At 39.6% G+C, this 15,980-nt stretch overlaps 1 protein-coding gene across 1 annotated transcript in view; it reads left to right on the forward strand.

Annotated features, from left to right (window-relative positions):
* AIG1 (androgen induced 1) overlaps window positions 1-15,278 on the forward strand; it is a 390,941-nt gene extending 375,663 nt beyond the window's left edge. Inside the window, exons 6-8 of the mRNA XM_042782043.1 lie at window positions 9,011-9,174; window positions 10,757-10,774; window positions 15,241-15,278. Of these exons, the coding sequence (XP_042637977.1) occupies window positions 9,011-9,174; window positions 10,757-10,774; window positions 15,241-15,278 (220 nt within the window). The remainder of the gene's footprint in view (window positions 1-9,010; window positions 9,175-10,756; window positions 10,775-15,240) is intronic.
* The last annotated feature ends 702 nt before the right edge of the window (window positions 15,279-15,980 follow it).

The following is a 15,980-nucleotide window of genomic DNA, read 5'->3' on the forward strand; positions in this document are numbered from 1 at the left end:
GAAGGAACGTTGGGCAATCCTACTTCCATAGTGATACTGCCTCGAAAACCAAAGGAGGGGTCACTATGAGTCGGGGCCGACTTGACGGCACATAACAACAACAACAACAATAGTAACTAGTGGATTGCTGTTAATGTTTAACAACCAGGTCTTTTGGGGGCAAGAGATGAAGGACTTAATGTGTAGCGTTTGTCAATACTCCTCGTGTAAATACGATACCATGTTCAATGTCAAGCTACAAACCAACCAGCTTGCACACTTCCTAAAAATGTAAGAACCAGCTCTCATAAACTGCTATGAGCCATCTCTGGCACACAATTGCTTACGATCTATAGTTTCAGAAACACTGGTCTCTATAGGTCTTAAATCTATCCACTACTTTTCATTCCCAACGCTACCATTCCAGTCCCAGGCACTGCCATTTCTGATACAATTGGTTTCTAAATCAATCCAATTTATTTCACATTTGTTTAAGATCCTTCAAAGAGTTCCTAGTGTTATACTAGGATAAAGTCTACAATTCTTACAATGGGTTAGAAATCATCCACAAAAATTGGCATCAACTAAGGGCAATAGTTATACAGACAGACTAGTGTAACTGCTATAATTAAGCTATACATGGGGAGGGGGAGGTAAAATGTGAATTAAAGTGTTCCATATAATTTTACAACTACAACAGCAGCAAAAAGCAAACAAACAAACAAACAAAAAACCTAAAAACGCTGTGTCTGCTGATACTGTTTCTTGTTGTTCAGTGTCATCGATTTGGTTCCGACGCACAATGGAAGGAAACGTTGCCCAGTCAGGCCTGTACCACCTTCCAGTAGTTGCCATGTTTGAACACAATGAGCCTCCCTCCAACCTTGATGCCATGTTCTTCTTCACATAGTCCAAATTCTTGGATTATTTGCTCAGCATACAGATTGAATAAGTGTGGTGAAAGGATACAACCTGATTTTAAACCACACAATATTCCATTGTTCTGTTCAAATAAGTGTCTCTTGGTCTACGTACAGCTTCCACATAAGTATAATTAAGTGTTCTGAAATTCCTATTCTTTGCAATGTTATCCATAACTTTTTAGAATCCCCACAGTCAAATGCCTCTGCACAGCCAATAAAGCACAGGTAAACATCATTTTGGTATCCTTTGCATTCAACCAAGATCCGTCTGACATCAGCAATAATATCCCTTGTTCCACATCCTTTTCTGAATCTGGCTTGAATTTCTGGCAGTTTCTTCTTGATGTACTGCTGCAACTATTTTCTAATTACTTTCAGAATTTTACTTGCATTTGATATTGAAATTATTTGATAATATTTGCATTCATTGGAGCACTTTTCTTTGTTGTTGTTGCTGTTGTTATTTGCCCTCAAGTCGGTCCCGACTCATAGCAACCCCTCCCAGAATCTCCTGTACTGATCCCTTACTGAGTGGTTGAGAGTGGTAGCTGGGCAACATCTAGTTCTTCTGGTGTCAGGGTCAAGTAGGCTAAGGTTCACATGGTCCATTAGTCCCTTGGACTAATTGTTTCTATATGTCTTTGTTTTCTTCATTCTTCTTTGCTCTGGACAAAGAGACACCAGTTTTGCATCTAGACAGCTGCTTGCAAGCTTGTAAGACCCCATTCACTGCTTAACAAAGTGGGATGTAGAACAGTGTTTTAGCATAGTATGTTATGCCAAGTGAGTTTGATGTCCTCCCACAAGGTCCCAAGCTCAGAGACCCAACAACTCTTCTTCCTCAGGGTGCTTGGCTGTGGCTAAGAAGTTATCATAACTTTGCTCCTGTTAGTTCTATTTATATGGACATTCTTACAGCACATACAAACATATATGGATAAATATTTTCTGTCAAGCATATATTGTCATGGATATAATCCCTTTTGCCTAGACATATTTGATCATTCAGCCTGTCTACTTATTTATCTACTTGTAGATTAATGTTTGTTATCATTGATAGTGCAGTATTGTGTATGTAAAGGTGTTTATCTATGTTGTTAGTACATCTTGTACACCTCTCTGCATCTCCCTTTCCCTTGGTGTTATTGTGTTAGTTACTTGGTTTTAGTATATTGCCTTTCCCTTCACTCAAGTTAATATGTGTCTCTTAAAATTTTCCCTTCCCTCCTCTCCCATCCCTGGTAATCATCAAAGAATGTTTCTTTCTGTGTGTAAATCTTTCCTTGATTTTTTAAATAATAATTGACTCATATAGGGCAATCTACTTCCGTAGTGATACTGCCTCGGAAACTCAAGGAGGCCTCACTATGAGTCGGGTCTGTCTCGATGACACATAACAACAATAGTTGACTCATACAATATTTGTCCTTTTGTGATTGAATTATATCACACAGCATAATATCCTCCAAGTTCATCTGCATTATGAAGTGTTTCATGGATTCTTCATTACTCCTTAATGTTGCATAGTATTCCATTGTATCTTTGTACCATAGTTTGGTTATCCATTCCTCCATTGATGGACACTTCAGTTGTTTCCATCTCTTTGCTATTATGAAAAGTGCTGTGATGAATGTAGGTGTATGCATATCTATCTGTGTCCTGGCTCTCACTTCTTTAGGTTTTATACTTAGTAATGGGATTGCAGGATCAAATGATATTTCTATTTCCCACTTTTTAAGGAATGGCCATACCAATTTCCACAGTGGATGTATCACTTTACAGTCCCACCAACAATGTATGAGAGCCCAAATCTCTCTACATCCTCACCAGCATTTGTTATTTTCTGTCTTGTTGAACTTTGTGGTTAGGGCTGGGGTGAGAGAGTGTCTCATTATTCTTTTGATTTGCATCTCTTTAATAGCTAATGATAACAAACATTTCTTCATGTGTTTGTTGGCCGCCTGAATATCTTCTTTGATGAAGTGTCTGTTCATGTCTTCTGCCCATTTTTCAATTGGATTGTTTGTCTTTTTTATATTGAGGCATCCGAGTTTTCTATAAATATTAGAGATAAATCCCTTTTCAGTTATGTCATTGCTGAATATTTTTCCCAATCTTTAGGTTTTCTGTTTACTCTTTTGGAGAAGTATTTCGATCCACATAAAAATTTAATTTTTAGATGGTCTCAGCCATCTAGTTTATTTTCTGCTGTTTGTACATTTTGGGTTATGCTTGATAGTCAATTTATGCCATAAATTAAGGCCCCTAAATTTGCACCTATTTTTCCTTTGATGAACTTTATAGTTTTGGGTTTCACACTTAAGTCTTTGATCCATCTGGAGTTAAGTTTTTATGTATGGTGTGAGGTATGGATCTTGTTTCGTTTTTCTGCAAATGGATATCTAATTTTGCCAGCACCATTTGTTAAAGAGACTCACTTGCCCCATTGAGTGGATTTCAACCTTTTGTCAAAGATCAGCTGACCATAGGTCACTGGATCTATTTCTGGGTTCTCAATTATGTTCCACTGGTCTGTATGTCTGACATTGTACCTATAGCAGGCTGTTTTGACTACTGTGGTTGTATAGTAGGTTTTGAGATCTGGGAGCATGAGACCTCCTACTTTGCTCTTCTTCTTCAATAGTGTTTTGTGTATTCGAGGTCTCTTTCCTTTCCATACAAAATTAGTGATTAGTTTTTCCATGTCTTTAAAGAATGTTGATGGAATCTGGATTGGAATTGCACTGAATGTATAGATTGCTTTGGGTAACACTGACAGTTTCACAATGTTCAATCTTCCTATCTATGAGCATGGCATGTTTTTCCATTTATGTGGATCTATTATAGTTTCTTGAAATAGTGTTGTGCAGTTTTCTTTATATAGGTATTTTGTGTCCCTGTTAAGATTTATTCCAAAGTATTTTATCTTATTGGTAGCCATTGCAAATGGTATTGATTTCCTTAGTGCCTTTTAAGAGACCTTTTTGCTGGTATAGAGGACTCCAACAGATTTTTGTATGTTGTTCTTGTATCCTACCACTATGCTAAATCTTTCAATTAGTTCCAGAGTTTTCTTGATGAATCTCTTGGGTTTTCTATGTATAAGATTATATATCTGCAAATAGGAATAGTTTTACTTCTTCCTTACCAGTTTGGATGACTTTTATTTTCCTTTCTTGACTTATTGCCCTGGCTAGGACTTCCAATACAGTGATCCTTAGAAGTGGTGATAGAGGACACCCTTGTCTGGTTCCCATTCACAAAGGGAATGCTTTCAGTCTCTCTCCATTGAGATTGATGTTGGCTGTTGGTTTAGTAGAGCAGTTCACAGTGAATTGGACTGGTATTGGCCACAATCTATCATTGGTACAAGTTGTGGCCCTCACCCTGCAGGTGGGGCTGCAGGAGGTGCAAGTACAGCTGGGTCATGTGGGCATGGTTGTTTTCTCCTACTCAGTTAGACAAAAACACAAACACCAAAAATTTAAAAACAAATGAACAAAAAACCCACAAACTGCATAAACAAACAGCAACAATTGCAAAAAAAAGAAAAAAAAGAAAAGAAAAGAAAGAAAGAAAAGACAATGAGAAGAAAAAGTTTTAAAAAGAGTAAAGAAAGGTAAAAAGAAAAGAGCTCACAATATCTGAGGATGGGAACATAAGAGAAAAGAGCAAGAGAAAAAGAATAAAGAAAAAAAATGAGAAAACTGCAAAAAAGGAAAACAAAGGTTGGGAAGAACCAAAAGAAGAAAAGAAAAAAAAAAAAAAGAAGAAGAAGAGAACAAGCAAAATGGAAGAGGAAAAGAAAGAAATAACCAGGGAAGGGAAAGAGGAAAAAAAAGGAAAGGAAAAGAATTAAAAACAAAACTGGGGGGGGGGGCAGGGAGGGTGCACAGGGCACCCAGGCTCTGTCAGAGCACACCGACTGGGATGGAATTCCTGCCAGTCCTGAATGTGGGTGGAGGTGAGGGATGGCCACACCTCCATTCAGCAAGAGGGTGTGGGGTACAAAAGTAGCAAGAGGAATATTGCACCTTTCTAGTCATCAGCCTCCTGTGCAGTTTTCCATGCTACCCTCTACAAGCAGAGCCTATTCTTAGGTTGCTGCCCAGATCAGAACACCATTTGTAAGTGTTCAAAATGGTCATGCCTTCAGGACAGCAGTCAGTCCACAGCTTCATTTGTCTCATTACTCATTGTTTTCATTTAGGTTCTTCTTCTAGTTGGTACTTAGTCCACTTTTTTATCCTTTCCTTCAAAACTCAGGGTTCCAGGATTACCTTCTGTATCTGTTTCATTTGATTTCTCATTTCTGTATTGCAGAGGGCCTGTATAGCTTGTCTGCCTATTCTGTGAGAGAGCATACACAGCCCTTCTATTCTCCCATGATTGATCTCTCCAAGGAGTGTATCTATCTAATGTAAAGGTTCAGCTCATATATCTGTCTTTTGTTTGGCTGGAAGCCAAAGGAGTGGGTTCAACTCCAGACCTGAAGTGCAGCTAGGGGCCATAGTCTCAGGGGTTCCATCAGGCCAGCAAACCTGGTCCCTTTTTTTTTTTTTTTTTTAATGATTTTGAGTATTGTTCCACATTGTTCTCTCACTCTCCAGGATCTCCTGCATAGATCCCCCTCCAAGTGGTTGACAGTGGTAGCTGGGCACCATCTAGTTCTTCTGGTCTCATAGTCATATAGGCTGAGGAGTGCATGGTGTACAAGTCCTTTGGACTAATTGTTTCCGTGCATCTTCAGGCTTCTTCATTATTCTTTGCTCTGGATGAGGAGAGACCCATCATTGCATCTAGATGGCCACTTCCAAGCTTTTAAGATCCCAGTCAACTCATCAAAGTAGGATGTGGAACAATGTTTTTCTGTAGTATCTTATGCCAATTGAGCTTGATGTCCCCTGTGACTATGGTCCCAAGCCCACAGGTCCAACTATATACTCCCTCTGGGTAGCTGGCTGTGGCCAACAAGTGACTACAACCTTGTCCCTTGTCAGCTCTACTATATACCTGGGAATTTTTACAGAACATACCAATACACTTGTAGAAACATTGTCTGGCAACCCTATACATGGTCTTGGGTACACTCCCACCTGCACAGACATACCTAATAGTTCAACCTGTCCATCCATCTATCCACCTGTAGATCAATGTTTGCCTTCACTGACAACACAGTACTGTGTATGCAAAAGGGTTCATCTTTGTTGTCTGTACCTCCCATGCACCTTTCTATATCTTCCTCTTCTCAATGCCACCATGTTGATCACTCACATTTGGTACACTGCCCTTCTCTTCACCCAAATCAATACTTGTCCCTACCTATCTAGCAGTGTTCCCTCCCCTCCCCTTTCACCCCTGGTAAACAGCAAAGAAAATTTCCTTCCATATATAAACCTTTCCTTGACTTTTTACAATAACAGACTAATACAATATTTGTCCTTCTGTGATTGACTTATTCCACTCAGGATAATGTCCTTCTAGTTCATCCATGTCATGTGGTGTTTTTCCAATTCTACGTTATTCTTTAGGTCCACCCCATAAAATTTTAATGCCACAGTATACTATACATCTGTTTATGTGCTATGTGTGTATGTGTACATATTTTATACAAAATACAATAAGACTTGTTCGCACCTCTCACCCAATAACCAATTTTCACCTCTTGGGAGGGGTGTAGGAGTATGGTGGTATTATGGTTAAAGTTTGGGCTGCTAACCAAAAAGGTTGGTAGCCCAAACCCACCAGCCACTCTGCAGGAGAAATGTGAAGCAGTCTGCTTCTATAAAGATTTATAGCCTTGGAAACCCTATGGGGGAGTTGTACTTTGTCCTAAAGGGTTGCTATGGGTCAGAATCAATTCAGAAACATTGGTTTTTGTTGTTGTTTATTTGTTTTGGGGAGAAAATGTGTGCAATAATGCCCTCCTTGAGAAAACAAGCTCTTCAAAAAAAAAGAACAGTTACCATCAAGTTGATTCCAACTCACAACAGCCCCATATAATCCTGCCTCAGTCCCTTGGTGATGCAAGTGCTTAACACATTCGGCTGCTAACCAAAAGCATAGGGATTCGGGTCCACCCAGAGGCACCTTGGAAGAAAGGCCTGGTGATCTCCTGAAAAATCAGCCATTCATAATGCTATGGAGCACAGTTCTGCTCTGACACACACGACTGCACCGTGAGTTGGAGTCCACTTGATGGGAACTGGTTAGTCCTGCCTCAGTTCAATATTGTTGTTATTAAGTGCCATCAAGTGAATTCTGTCTGTTGGGACCCCATAAGGCAAAGTAGAATGGCCCTTTAGGGATTCTTAGGCTGTAATCTTTACAGGAGCAGATAACCCGGTCTCTCCCCACCCCAGATGCTAGTGGGTTCAAATTGCCAAATGTTCAGTTAGCAGATATGTGTTTAACCATTAAGCCACCAAGACTCCTTATATATGTAGATAAACTGCTTAAAAAGGGGTAAAGCCATGGATGTGAAGGAAAAAGACCCTAAAACACACAAGTATACATGCTAATCATTATTCCCAGTGCAATAAAGTTGTGTTTTATTAAATCTTTGGAATTGACAACATTTGATAAAGTAATGAACCAAGGAATGTTTTGGAAAACAGCTGTTAGCAGTTGTGTCCAGACCAAGCCAATGGAGCAAATATTCTAACTAAACTTTTGTGAACAGTGGAGATTAATGACATTGCTATTCCAACTGAACCGAAAATATCCCCAGAATGCAAACAGAATAATTACAAATAAGTAAGTAAAATAGAAAGAAGGAACTGTGGGATCAAAAGCTCAGAGGAGTGGGAAGCCAGGTATCAGTAGTTTACTGGAAGGGCTCTGCCAGTACATGGAATACATATTCTTATCTAGTTGGCAAGATTCCTGGTACATAGTCACCTAGATTTTATCATAACATGATTGCCTAATAGTATATAGTTTCATTATGTAAATACGTGCTCAAAGAGATTTTATAACAGTATTAAAAAAAAAAAAATTCAAATATCTGACCAGAACTCATCAAGGGTCATGAAAGACAAATAAAGACCAAAGAATGACCCAGATTGGAGGAGAACAAAGACACATGACAATTAAATGCAATGTGGGATCCTGGATTGGATCCTTCAATAGGTAAAGGACATTACTGGAAAAACTGTTGTTGTTGCTGTTAAGTGCCACTGAGTCGGCTCCAACTCACAGCAGCCGGATGTATAGCAGAACGAAACACTGCCTGGTCCTGTGCCGTCCTCACAATCCTGGCATGGAAAATGTAGGGAATTCCACATAAAGTCCATAGTTTACTCAGGAGTACTACTGAAAAAATAAGCAATTGGTGACATATAGGGAAAGCTGGACAGAGAGGAATGCATGGATAAGAAGGGCACAGGGAAGGGGTAATCACGGGGAGGAGAGCTTTTTATGGGTGGGGATTGTAATCAGGCCGTGAAACTAAATGTGTATGAACTGATGAGCGTAAAACAACTCTGCTTTGTAAATTTACACCCAAATCACAATAAAAAAAAAAAATTAAAGAAAATAATAAGCAATTGGACAGCAATGGGTTTTCAATATTATTTTAAAACCAAAAACACCACTTGCTGTCAAGTTGATTCTAGCTTATGGAAATCTCATATGTTTCCAAGTAGAATTGCACTCTGCAGGGTTCTTAAGGACTATGATCTTTTGGAAGAAGATTGCCAGGCTGTTCTGAGATGCCTCTGGGTGGATTTGAACCACCAACCTTTTGGTTAGTAGCACTTCATTTGAGCCAGCCAGGTACTTGAGTCATATTATTCCAATGTTAATTTCTTCCTTTTAGGCATGATTTCTTGATTCTGTAAGATGTTAACATTAGGGGAAGCTGAGTGAAGGGCAGATAGGAACTCTCTGTACTATCTTTGCAACTTTTCAGTGAGTCTAAAATTATTTCTAAACAAAAAGTAAAAGAAAATACCATCAGTTTCTTTACTTCAAAAAAACACACACTTGACTGACAGCACTGCAGAGGAATGCTGGGAGTCTGGAGCATATATTGGTGTCATGAGCAGCTCTGGAATCAGACACAAGAGTAACCCCTTTGTCTTTGTCTCCTTCTGATTCTATCACAGGGTGTGTTGGGTACATCATGTGACCGGGATGTGGGTGTACCCTTTCCTGGAACATATTGGCCCAGGAGCCAGAATCATCTTCTTTGGGTCTACAACCATCTTAATGAATTTTTTGTACTTGCTGGGAGAAGTTCTGAATAACTACATCTGGGATACACAGAAAAGTAAGTATTGTTCCCATAGAAAACAAACTCACCGCCATCAAGTTGATTCTGACTCACAGAGACTCTATAGGACAGAGTAGAACTGTCCACAGAGTTTCCTAATCTTTATGAGATCCGACAGCCTCATCTTTATTCCACAGAGTGGCTGGTGGGTTTGAACCAGTGACCTTTTGGTTAGCAGCCAAATGCCATAACCACTACAGCACCAGAGCTCCTGAAGGAAAATTTCACTGTCGTCTCTTCTTTTGTCTTGAACACAGGATCACTTATGGAGAGCTTCATTTTTACAACAACAATATTAATTTAAGAACTGCTGGCAGTTACCTGAAAGATTTAGTACTCAGTTAGTTGTATTAGCTAGTAAAACATTCAAATCCAGGAAAAAAAAAGTGTATCTATTAACTTTTATAGAGAGAAATACAGAGTTAACAGAAAAAATATTTAGCTAGTACTCACTGGTTAACAGAATGCTGCCTTACTTAGCTAAACAAAGAAAAAAAAAAAAAAAAAACCCAAACCATTGCCGTTGAGTAGAATTCCAAATCACAGTGACCCTATAGGACAGAGTAGAACTGCCCCATAAGGTTTCCAAGGCTGTATATCTTTTTGGAAGCAGTCTGCCCCATCTTTCACCCACAGAGTGGCTGATGGATTAGAACCACTGACCTTTAGAAAAACAGGAAAAGCGCTTTAAAACTGAGACATCAGGGCTCCTTACATAGCTAAAAACCAAACCAAACCCACTGCCTTCTGGTTGATTCTGAATCATAGAGATCCTGATAAGGCTGTAAATCTTTACGGAACCAAACTACCCCATCTTACTCCCACAGACGGCCTGGTGGATTAGAACCGAGGACCTTTTGGTTAGCAGTTCAATGCTTGTGATTAAACATCACCAGAGCTCCTTTTACTTAGCTTAAAAAAAAATTCACTGCCATCGACTCGATTGTGACTCATAGTGACCCCTCCTTGGGTTTCCTAGGTGGTATCTCTATAGAGGTAGATTGCCCAGTCTTCCTTCCAAGGAGTGGCTGCTGGGTTTGAACCACCAGCCTTCTTGTTAGCAGTCAAATGACTTAGTTAGTACGTCACCAGAGCTCCTTACCCATTGCCATTGAGTCGGAGCCAACTTATAGAGACCTCTCCTTGGGTTTCCAAGGCAGTATCATTACGGAAGTAGATTGCCCAACCTTCCTTTCGAGGAATGGCTGGCAGGTTTGAACCGCCAGCCTTCTGGTTAGCAGTCAAATGCCTTAGGCACTACGCTACCAGGGCTCCCTTAAGGGGTCCCAAATTCAATAGAGATTTTACTAAATGAAAACAAGCAATCTTATTAAAGTCTCCCAGATCTCCACTTTTTATGTCATGCTTTGGGTGGGTGCGGTGACCTTAGAGAAGCCCCTCCACCATTCTGCTTCAACTCTGAGTGGCACAGAATGCTTCCAGCCATTGTTACTCACCAGGAACCGTCATATTAAAGGTCTGAGGGTGGCAGACAGGTACAACTGGTAAAGAATAATACTTCATTGCTGCAAAAACTCTAACCTATGATTTGATTTCTCTTTGTTTCCATTTATGGCAGAACCTCCATCTTGGCAAGGCATGTAATCTTATCCAAGCTGCACGAAACCTATCCAAAGTATATGAGGTCACATACAAACTGGAAGGTGGAGAAGCTGCAGCAAAGGCCTGTAGTGATTTCAGTCCTGCGTGAAAATACAGCCAAGAGCAGGATGATTGGGGGGTGTCAGAGCATTCTGGGCTTCTCCACCAGCATGGTCACAATAGTCTAGATACTACCACTAAATGCAGCTAGTTTGGTTTTCGTTTGTTTGTCTGTGGACAGATATCGAGCACCCATTGTGTGTCACTAGTGAACCAGGAACTCAATTTCATCAAATAAAGCACAGTCATTGCATGATCCTTGAGTCAGACTTTTTATGATGGGTCCTCCAGGATTGCTTGCGTCAAGGAAGCAGCCAATGTTAAGAGGTCTAGAGGAATTTGAGAGTGTCTTTTCTTAGCAGCTGGCTTAAGCCTAGTAAGTCATCTATTAGAAAAAGTGTCAATATTTTAGATTCAGTTCAAGCCACAAATTAGGGGATGAAAAATTAATCTATTAATAATTTTCCTCTCTGTTCAATGAGAATAGTAATCTTTATTCATTAATTTATAAAAGTATTTATTAACTTACAGAAATATTTTGAGAACAAAATGTGAACCTTTTTCAGCTTCTTGGGAGAAAGGCCATATTGCAATTTAAGCTATTACCTCCAGTATATGTTACTCAGGAAGTATTTATGACTTCCTGTTTCTCCTCAGTTTGCTTGATTCTGAAAGCTATTTGGCCATTTTCCCACTATTTCTCTAAGATGACTTGAAAAGTAGGAGAGGTAAAAATCCAATCTAGATTTCGGCAACACTCCTTTTTACCACCTTTGAATGAGGAATTTAAAATGAATAATGATATCACAGTTTTCTGAAGGATCTGTTCAATTTAATTCTCTGTGCCATTCTCTTCAGTAACATGAGTTAAAGTTAAGTTGACTAACTGGGAAAAAAAAAAAATTAAACTCATTGCCATTGAGTCTATTGCGACTCATAGCAACCTCTCCTTGGGTTTCCAAGGCAGCATCTCTAAGGAGGTAGATTGCCCAATCTTCTTTCCAAGGAGTGGCTGGTAGGTTTGAACTGCCAGCCTTCTAGTTTGCAGTCAAATGCCTTAGGACTATGTCACCAGAGCTCCCAAAGTTAACTGTTGTTAAGTACTGTGGAGTCAGACCTGACTCATAGTGACCCCTCCTTGGGTTTCTGAGGCGATATCACTACGGAAGTGGATTGGCCAACCTTCCTTCTGAGGAGTGGCTGGTGGGTTTGAACTGCCAGCCTTCTGGTTAGCAGTCAAGTGCCTTAGGCACTATGCTACCTGAAAGAAAGTTGACTACCACTTTGTAATTCATTTCTGATCAGACATTAATTTTATTTACATAGGATTATCTAGTTAATTTCATAGAGGCAGGTGTTTTAGATCAAGTAGGCATCATCCTCTCTTACAACAATGGTTACAAACTAAAGGCCTCCCACAAATTTTACCTGCCAGAGAAATTTTGGTAAGCCTACATCATGGAATTTTTGTCTATGAGCCAACATTTTAAGCATGGAAGATTTCACAGAAAAGTTGGATTTCCAGCTTTTTGTCAAATATTTTACGATCTGGCAGCACCAAATCAACTATTTCCTTCTAGCAATAATGGATTGGAATTATCAGTTACCCCTTTAGCTGGCTCTCTAATTTTCCCTTGTTATCACCTGGCCATTTTACATAGTCACATTAGCTGCCTGGTTTTGTTGGCAGTTAAGTTTTAAACGCTGATTCAAAGCAATGTGTGTCAAGGGTCATGAATGTGTGTGTGTGTGTGTGTGTATGTATGTATGAAAAAACTGAGAAATTAATACAGTATTATAATCCTGAATACTTCAACATTTATTACACCCTAAATAAAATCTCCAAAGAAGAAAGACCACATTTGAGCCACTTCCTTGTATCCAACTCCCTCCACTTGGCAAGGTAAAATCGTATCATTTAAGAATCTCAGAACTAAAGAGGGGATTCATAATCATCCAAGCCCTTTCCTAAGAGGCATCTGAGGCCCAGAACTCTTAAGTGACCCACCAGAATAGGTGGTGGCAGAGCCAACATCTTCTAACTGAATGTCTTTGTTCTAGTGAAGTATCCAAAGGTCACCCTGTGTGGAAACCCAGACACACGTGAGCTCAGGAGGTTCTCTAGAACCATGGTCCTAGTTTATGAAATCATGATGTTTGCTGACCTGATATGAAATATGCATGAAAAGCCCTTAAAATGACCTCAAAAATATTAGTCAAAGCATGTGCCCATTTTAAAAGGAAGCTATTCAAGGTGGCTTTATTGAAATTGTTTTGGTGTGATGAGGTATTTATGTACGTAAGGTAAGAACATCTCCCTGTATCCCACTCCCAGTGTATCTGAGGTGACCAGTCACAGTAAAATCAAATGTGAGACCAGAAATGAAAGCATTCAAAAGCTAAAGGACTCACTGGGGTCATGGAAGCACAAAAGAGTAGCGAGAAAAGAGGTCAGAACCAGGTCTATGTGAGCAGAAACCGCCACCTTTGTTCTCCCTCAGCTGTCCCTCAGCTTACAGCCCACACAGACCCCTCAGGCCTCACAATGTCTGAGCACTGTGCTCTCGGTGAGCTGCTCCCCAGCCTGGGAGAAGCACTTACGACTGACTCACTTCTCCTACATGCTCACAAGGGTATCCTACCTCAGCTTTGTAACAAGTTTCTTTCTGCTTTTCTGTGGAAATTATGCTTCTGGTTCCTCCAAACTTTATGCACAGCTGTCTAATTTTTTCCCTCTACCCCAAAGCTGCCAAACTAAAGAAGGTGAGGAACCATTTTCCCTCTCTGGGTTAATGAACACCCTCTCCCCTCCACCCCCTCTTTTGAAGAGTCTACCCTTGCTGCCAAGTTAATCCATCTGTAGAAGAACACTTTGGAGGAAACAGGCTTTAAAAGGGAAAGGGAGCTGCTGTTAGCTCCTGACCTCGTCTCCACAGGAGAGCGAACAGGGGACGGAAGTTGGGGCTGAAGTCATGTGTGCTGTTTGAATGGAATCTGTGTTGTGTTTTTCTGCCTTTTGCCTTGGTTACCTCACATCGAAAGCATCTTCTACCTTCTCCCCCACAACACTACTCCTCCCTTTCAGATGGCCTTCCTCCTCAATTTGAAGTTTTCTCTAATATGATTTCTGAGAAGTACTTTGGAAAAAGTATTACAGAGCTCTGCCAGTGGGACATTACTTCATTAGCCATAAAAATCAAACATAAAAGGCTATATGGGGACCCCCGCTCAGACCATGTAACCCACATCCCATTGCCACCATGCTGACCATATAAAACATGTACTAATAGTGGGTGTGGGGTCCTTCCTAAGGAAAACTATCATGATGACCCTCTGGGATTGGGCTTTATCTTTTTTTTTTTTTTTTTTTTTTTTTTGTAGAGGCCCGTCTTTTGCTACACTGCATTTCCAGGAGTCCAGCCTTTGGAAGCTTTCTCTATATTTTGCTTATTGACTTATTTAACAAAGATTAATTGAGCTCCTACTATGAGCCAGACACTTTGTTAGCTGCTAGCAATATAATCATGAGCAAAAAACAGTTAAGAGCCCTGTCATCAGAGAGGATGCAACTTATTAAAAATACTACTAAGGGTCTGGGTTCTTTTGTTTTATTGCTGTTATTAAAACAAATAAGCAAAACGTCTCTGGGATATTTAGTATTAGAAGAAAAATGTTTATCTAAAGGAAAAAGACAAGTGGGGAGCATTTGCCAGATGTAATTATAATTCATGAGAATGACCTGAACATTTTCATCTCTGTTAAAACAAAACATCATTGACTTCACCCCAGACAACAGGCAGAGGTCTTCCAGTCCCGTAGATACAGGTATTCCAAGACAGGAAACATAGCTTTACCAGGACTGGGTTAAATAAAGAGAGAACTTAAGTTTAAGGATAAATGGCTATGGAAATAAATACTTCTTGTAGCTAACAAGCCTTCTATGAACTTAAAAATAAGAGACTTCTTGGCTTTTGAAAACACAGAACCCTTGCCTTGAGAAGGGACAGTAAAATAGAAGAAATGAGGTCTGTTTGAAATACATCAGCTGCACACTTCCTCTTGCTAGAAGCTAGATAAAAGGCAATTTAGTTGGCATTTCTGTCCAAACTCAGCAAGTCAAGAATGAACTTGATTCCCTCACTCCAAGAAATGATGGGAGCTGGGTGTGTCCCAAAGATACTGTGATCCAGTTCTGGGAAAGGGTGGGGAGAGAGGCCACTGAGGAAGCTTCTGAAGAAAGTTGTAACTGTCTTTCGTAGCTATGAGAAAAATAAAGGAATGGGTGCAGAAGGGCAGATGAGGAGAAGTACGGGGAGATGAGATTTTTCAAAAATGAACTTCGGTAAACCCACTCACAGCTTAATCTGATGCTCAAATAAAGCACTTTGCCTGTATTTCCAGGTATGGAAGAAGAAAAAGAGAAGCCTAAATTGGAATGAGATCTAAGTCCAAATGGAGGAACTGGATTGAGTCACCAATGAAGACTTGTTAACACCTGGGCATTGGCAGTGCTGGAGAGAAGCTTTAAAGAACACAGTTCCATCAGCCTCCCCCTTCCTGTCTCTTCCCCCAAAGGAAGGAGTATGAAAATATATATATATATATATATATATATATATACATATATATATATACACACACACACACACACATTTGAAAAAATATATATGTATAGATGTCAGTTGTTTCCAAAATAACTTGCCCTCATTGTATTTTAAAGAATTCTCTACAAATTCATTATTGACAGCAACTTTTTTTCACTTTTTGAGTTTCTAAAACTAAAATTGATCTTTGGATTTTAATTTTTGCAATTGTAACTCCATTTAATCAAGGAAGAATAAAATTATACTGTGTTTCTTATTCAGAAATTCATTCAAATCAAAGGAGCAGATATGGAACAAGATGTTAATGTATTTAGTCTTAAAGATGACTCTAATAATGTATCTAGGCCACAGTGTAAGTCTGAGAGAAAACATGCTTGTTTTTCCTCTTGCAATAATGTCACAGTTGCCTCAAACAGTCAATATTAGTAATAATTACATCAGTTTAGTCAAAACTCTGAGCGTATTTGGATCTCATGATTTAACCTTGTGAAACTTTTCCCAGATGCAAACTACAACTTTAATAAAGACAAACCAGCC

This window comes from Orycteropus afer, unplaced genomic scaffold (genome assembly GCF_000298275.1).
Source record: "Orycteropus afer afer isolate SDZICR_OR568_19922 unplaced genomic scaffold, OryAfe1.0 scaffold00226, whole genome shotgun sequence".
NCBI lineage: Eukaryota > Metazoa > Chordata > Mammalia > Tubulidentata > Orycteropodidae > Orycteropus > Orycteropus afer.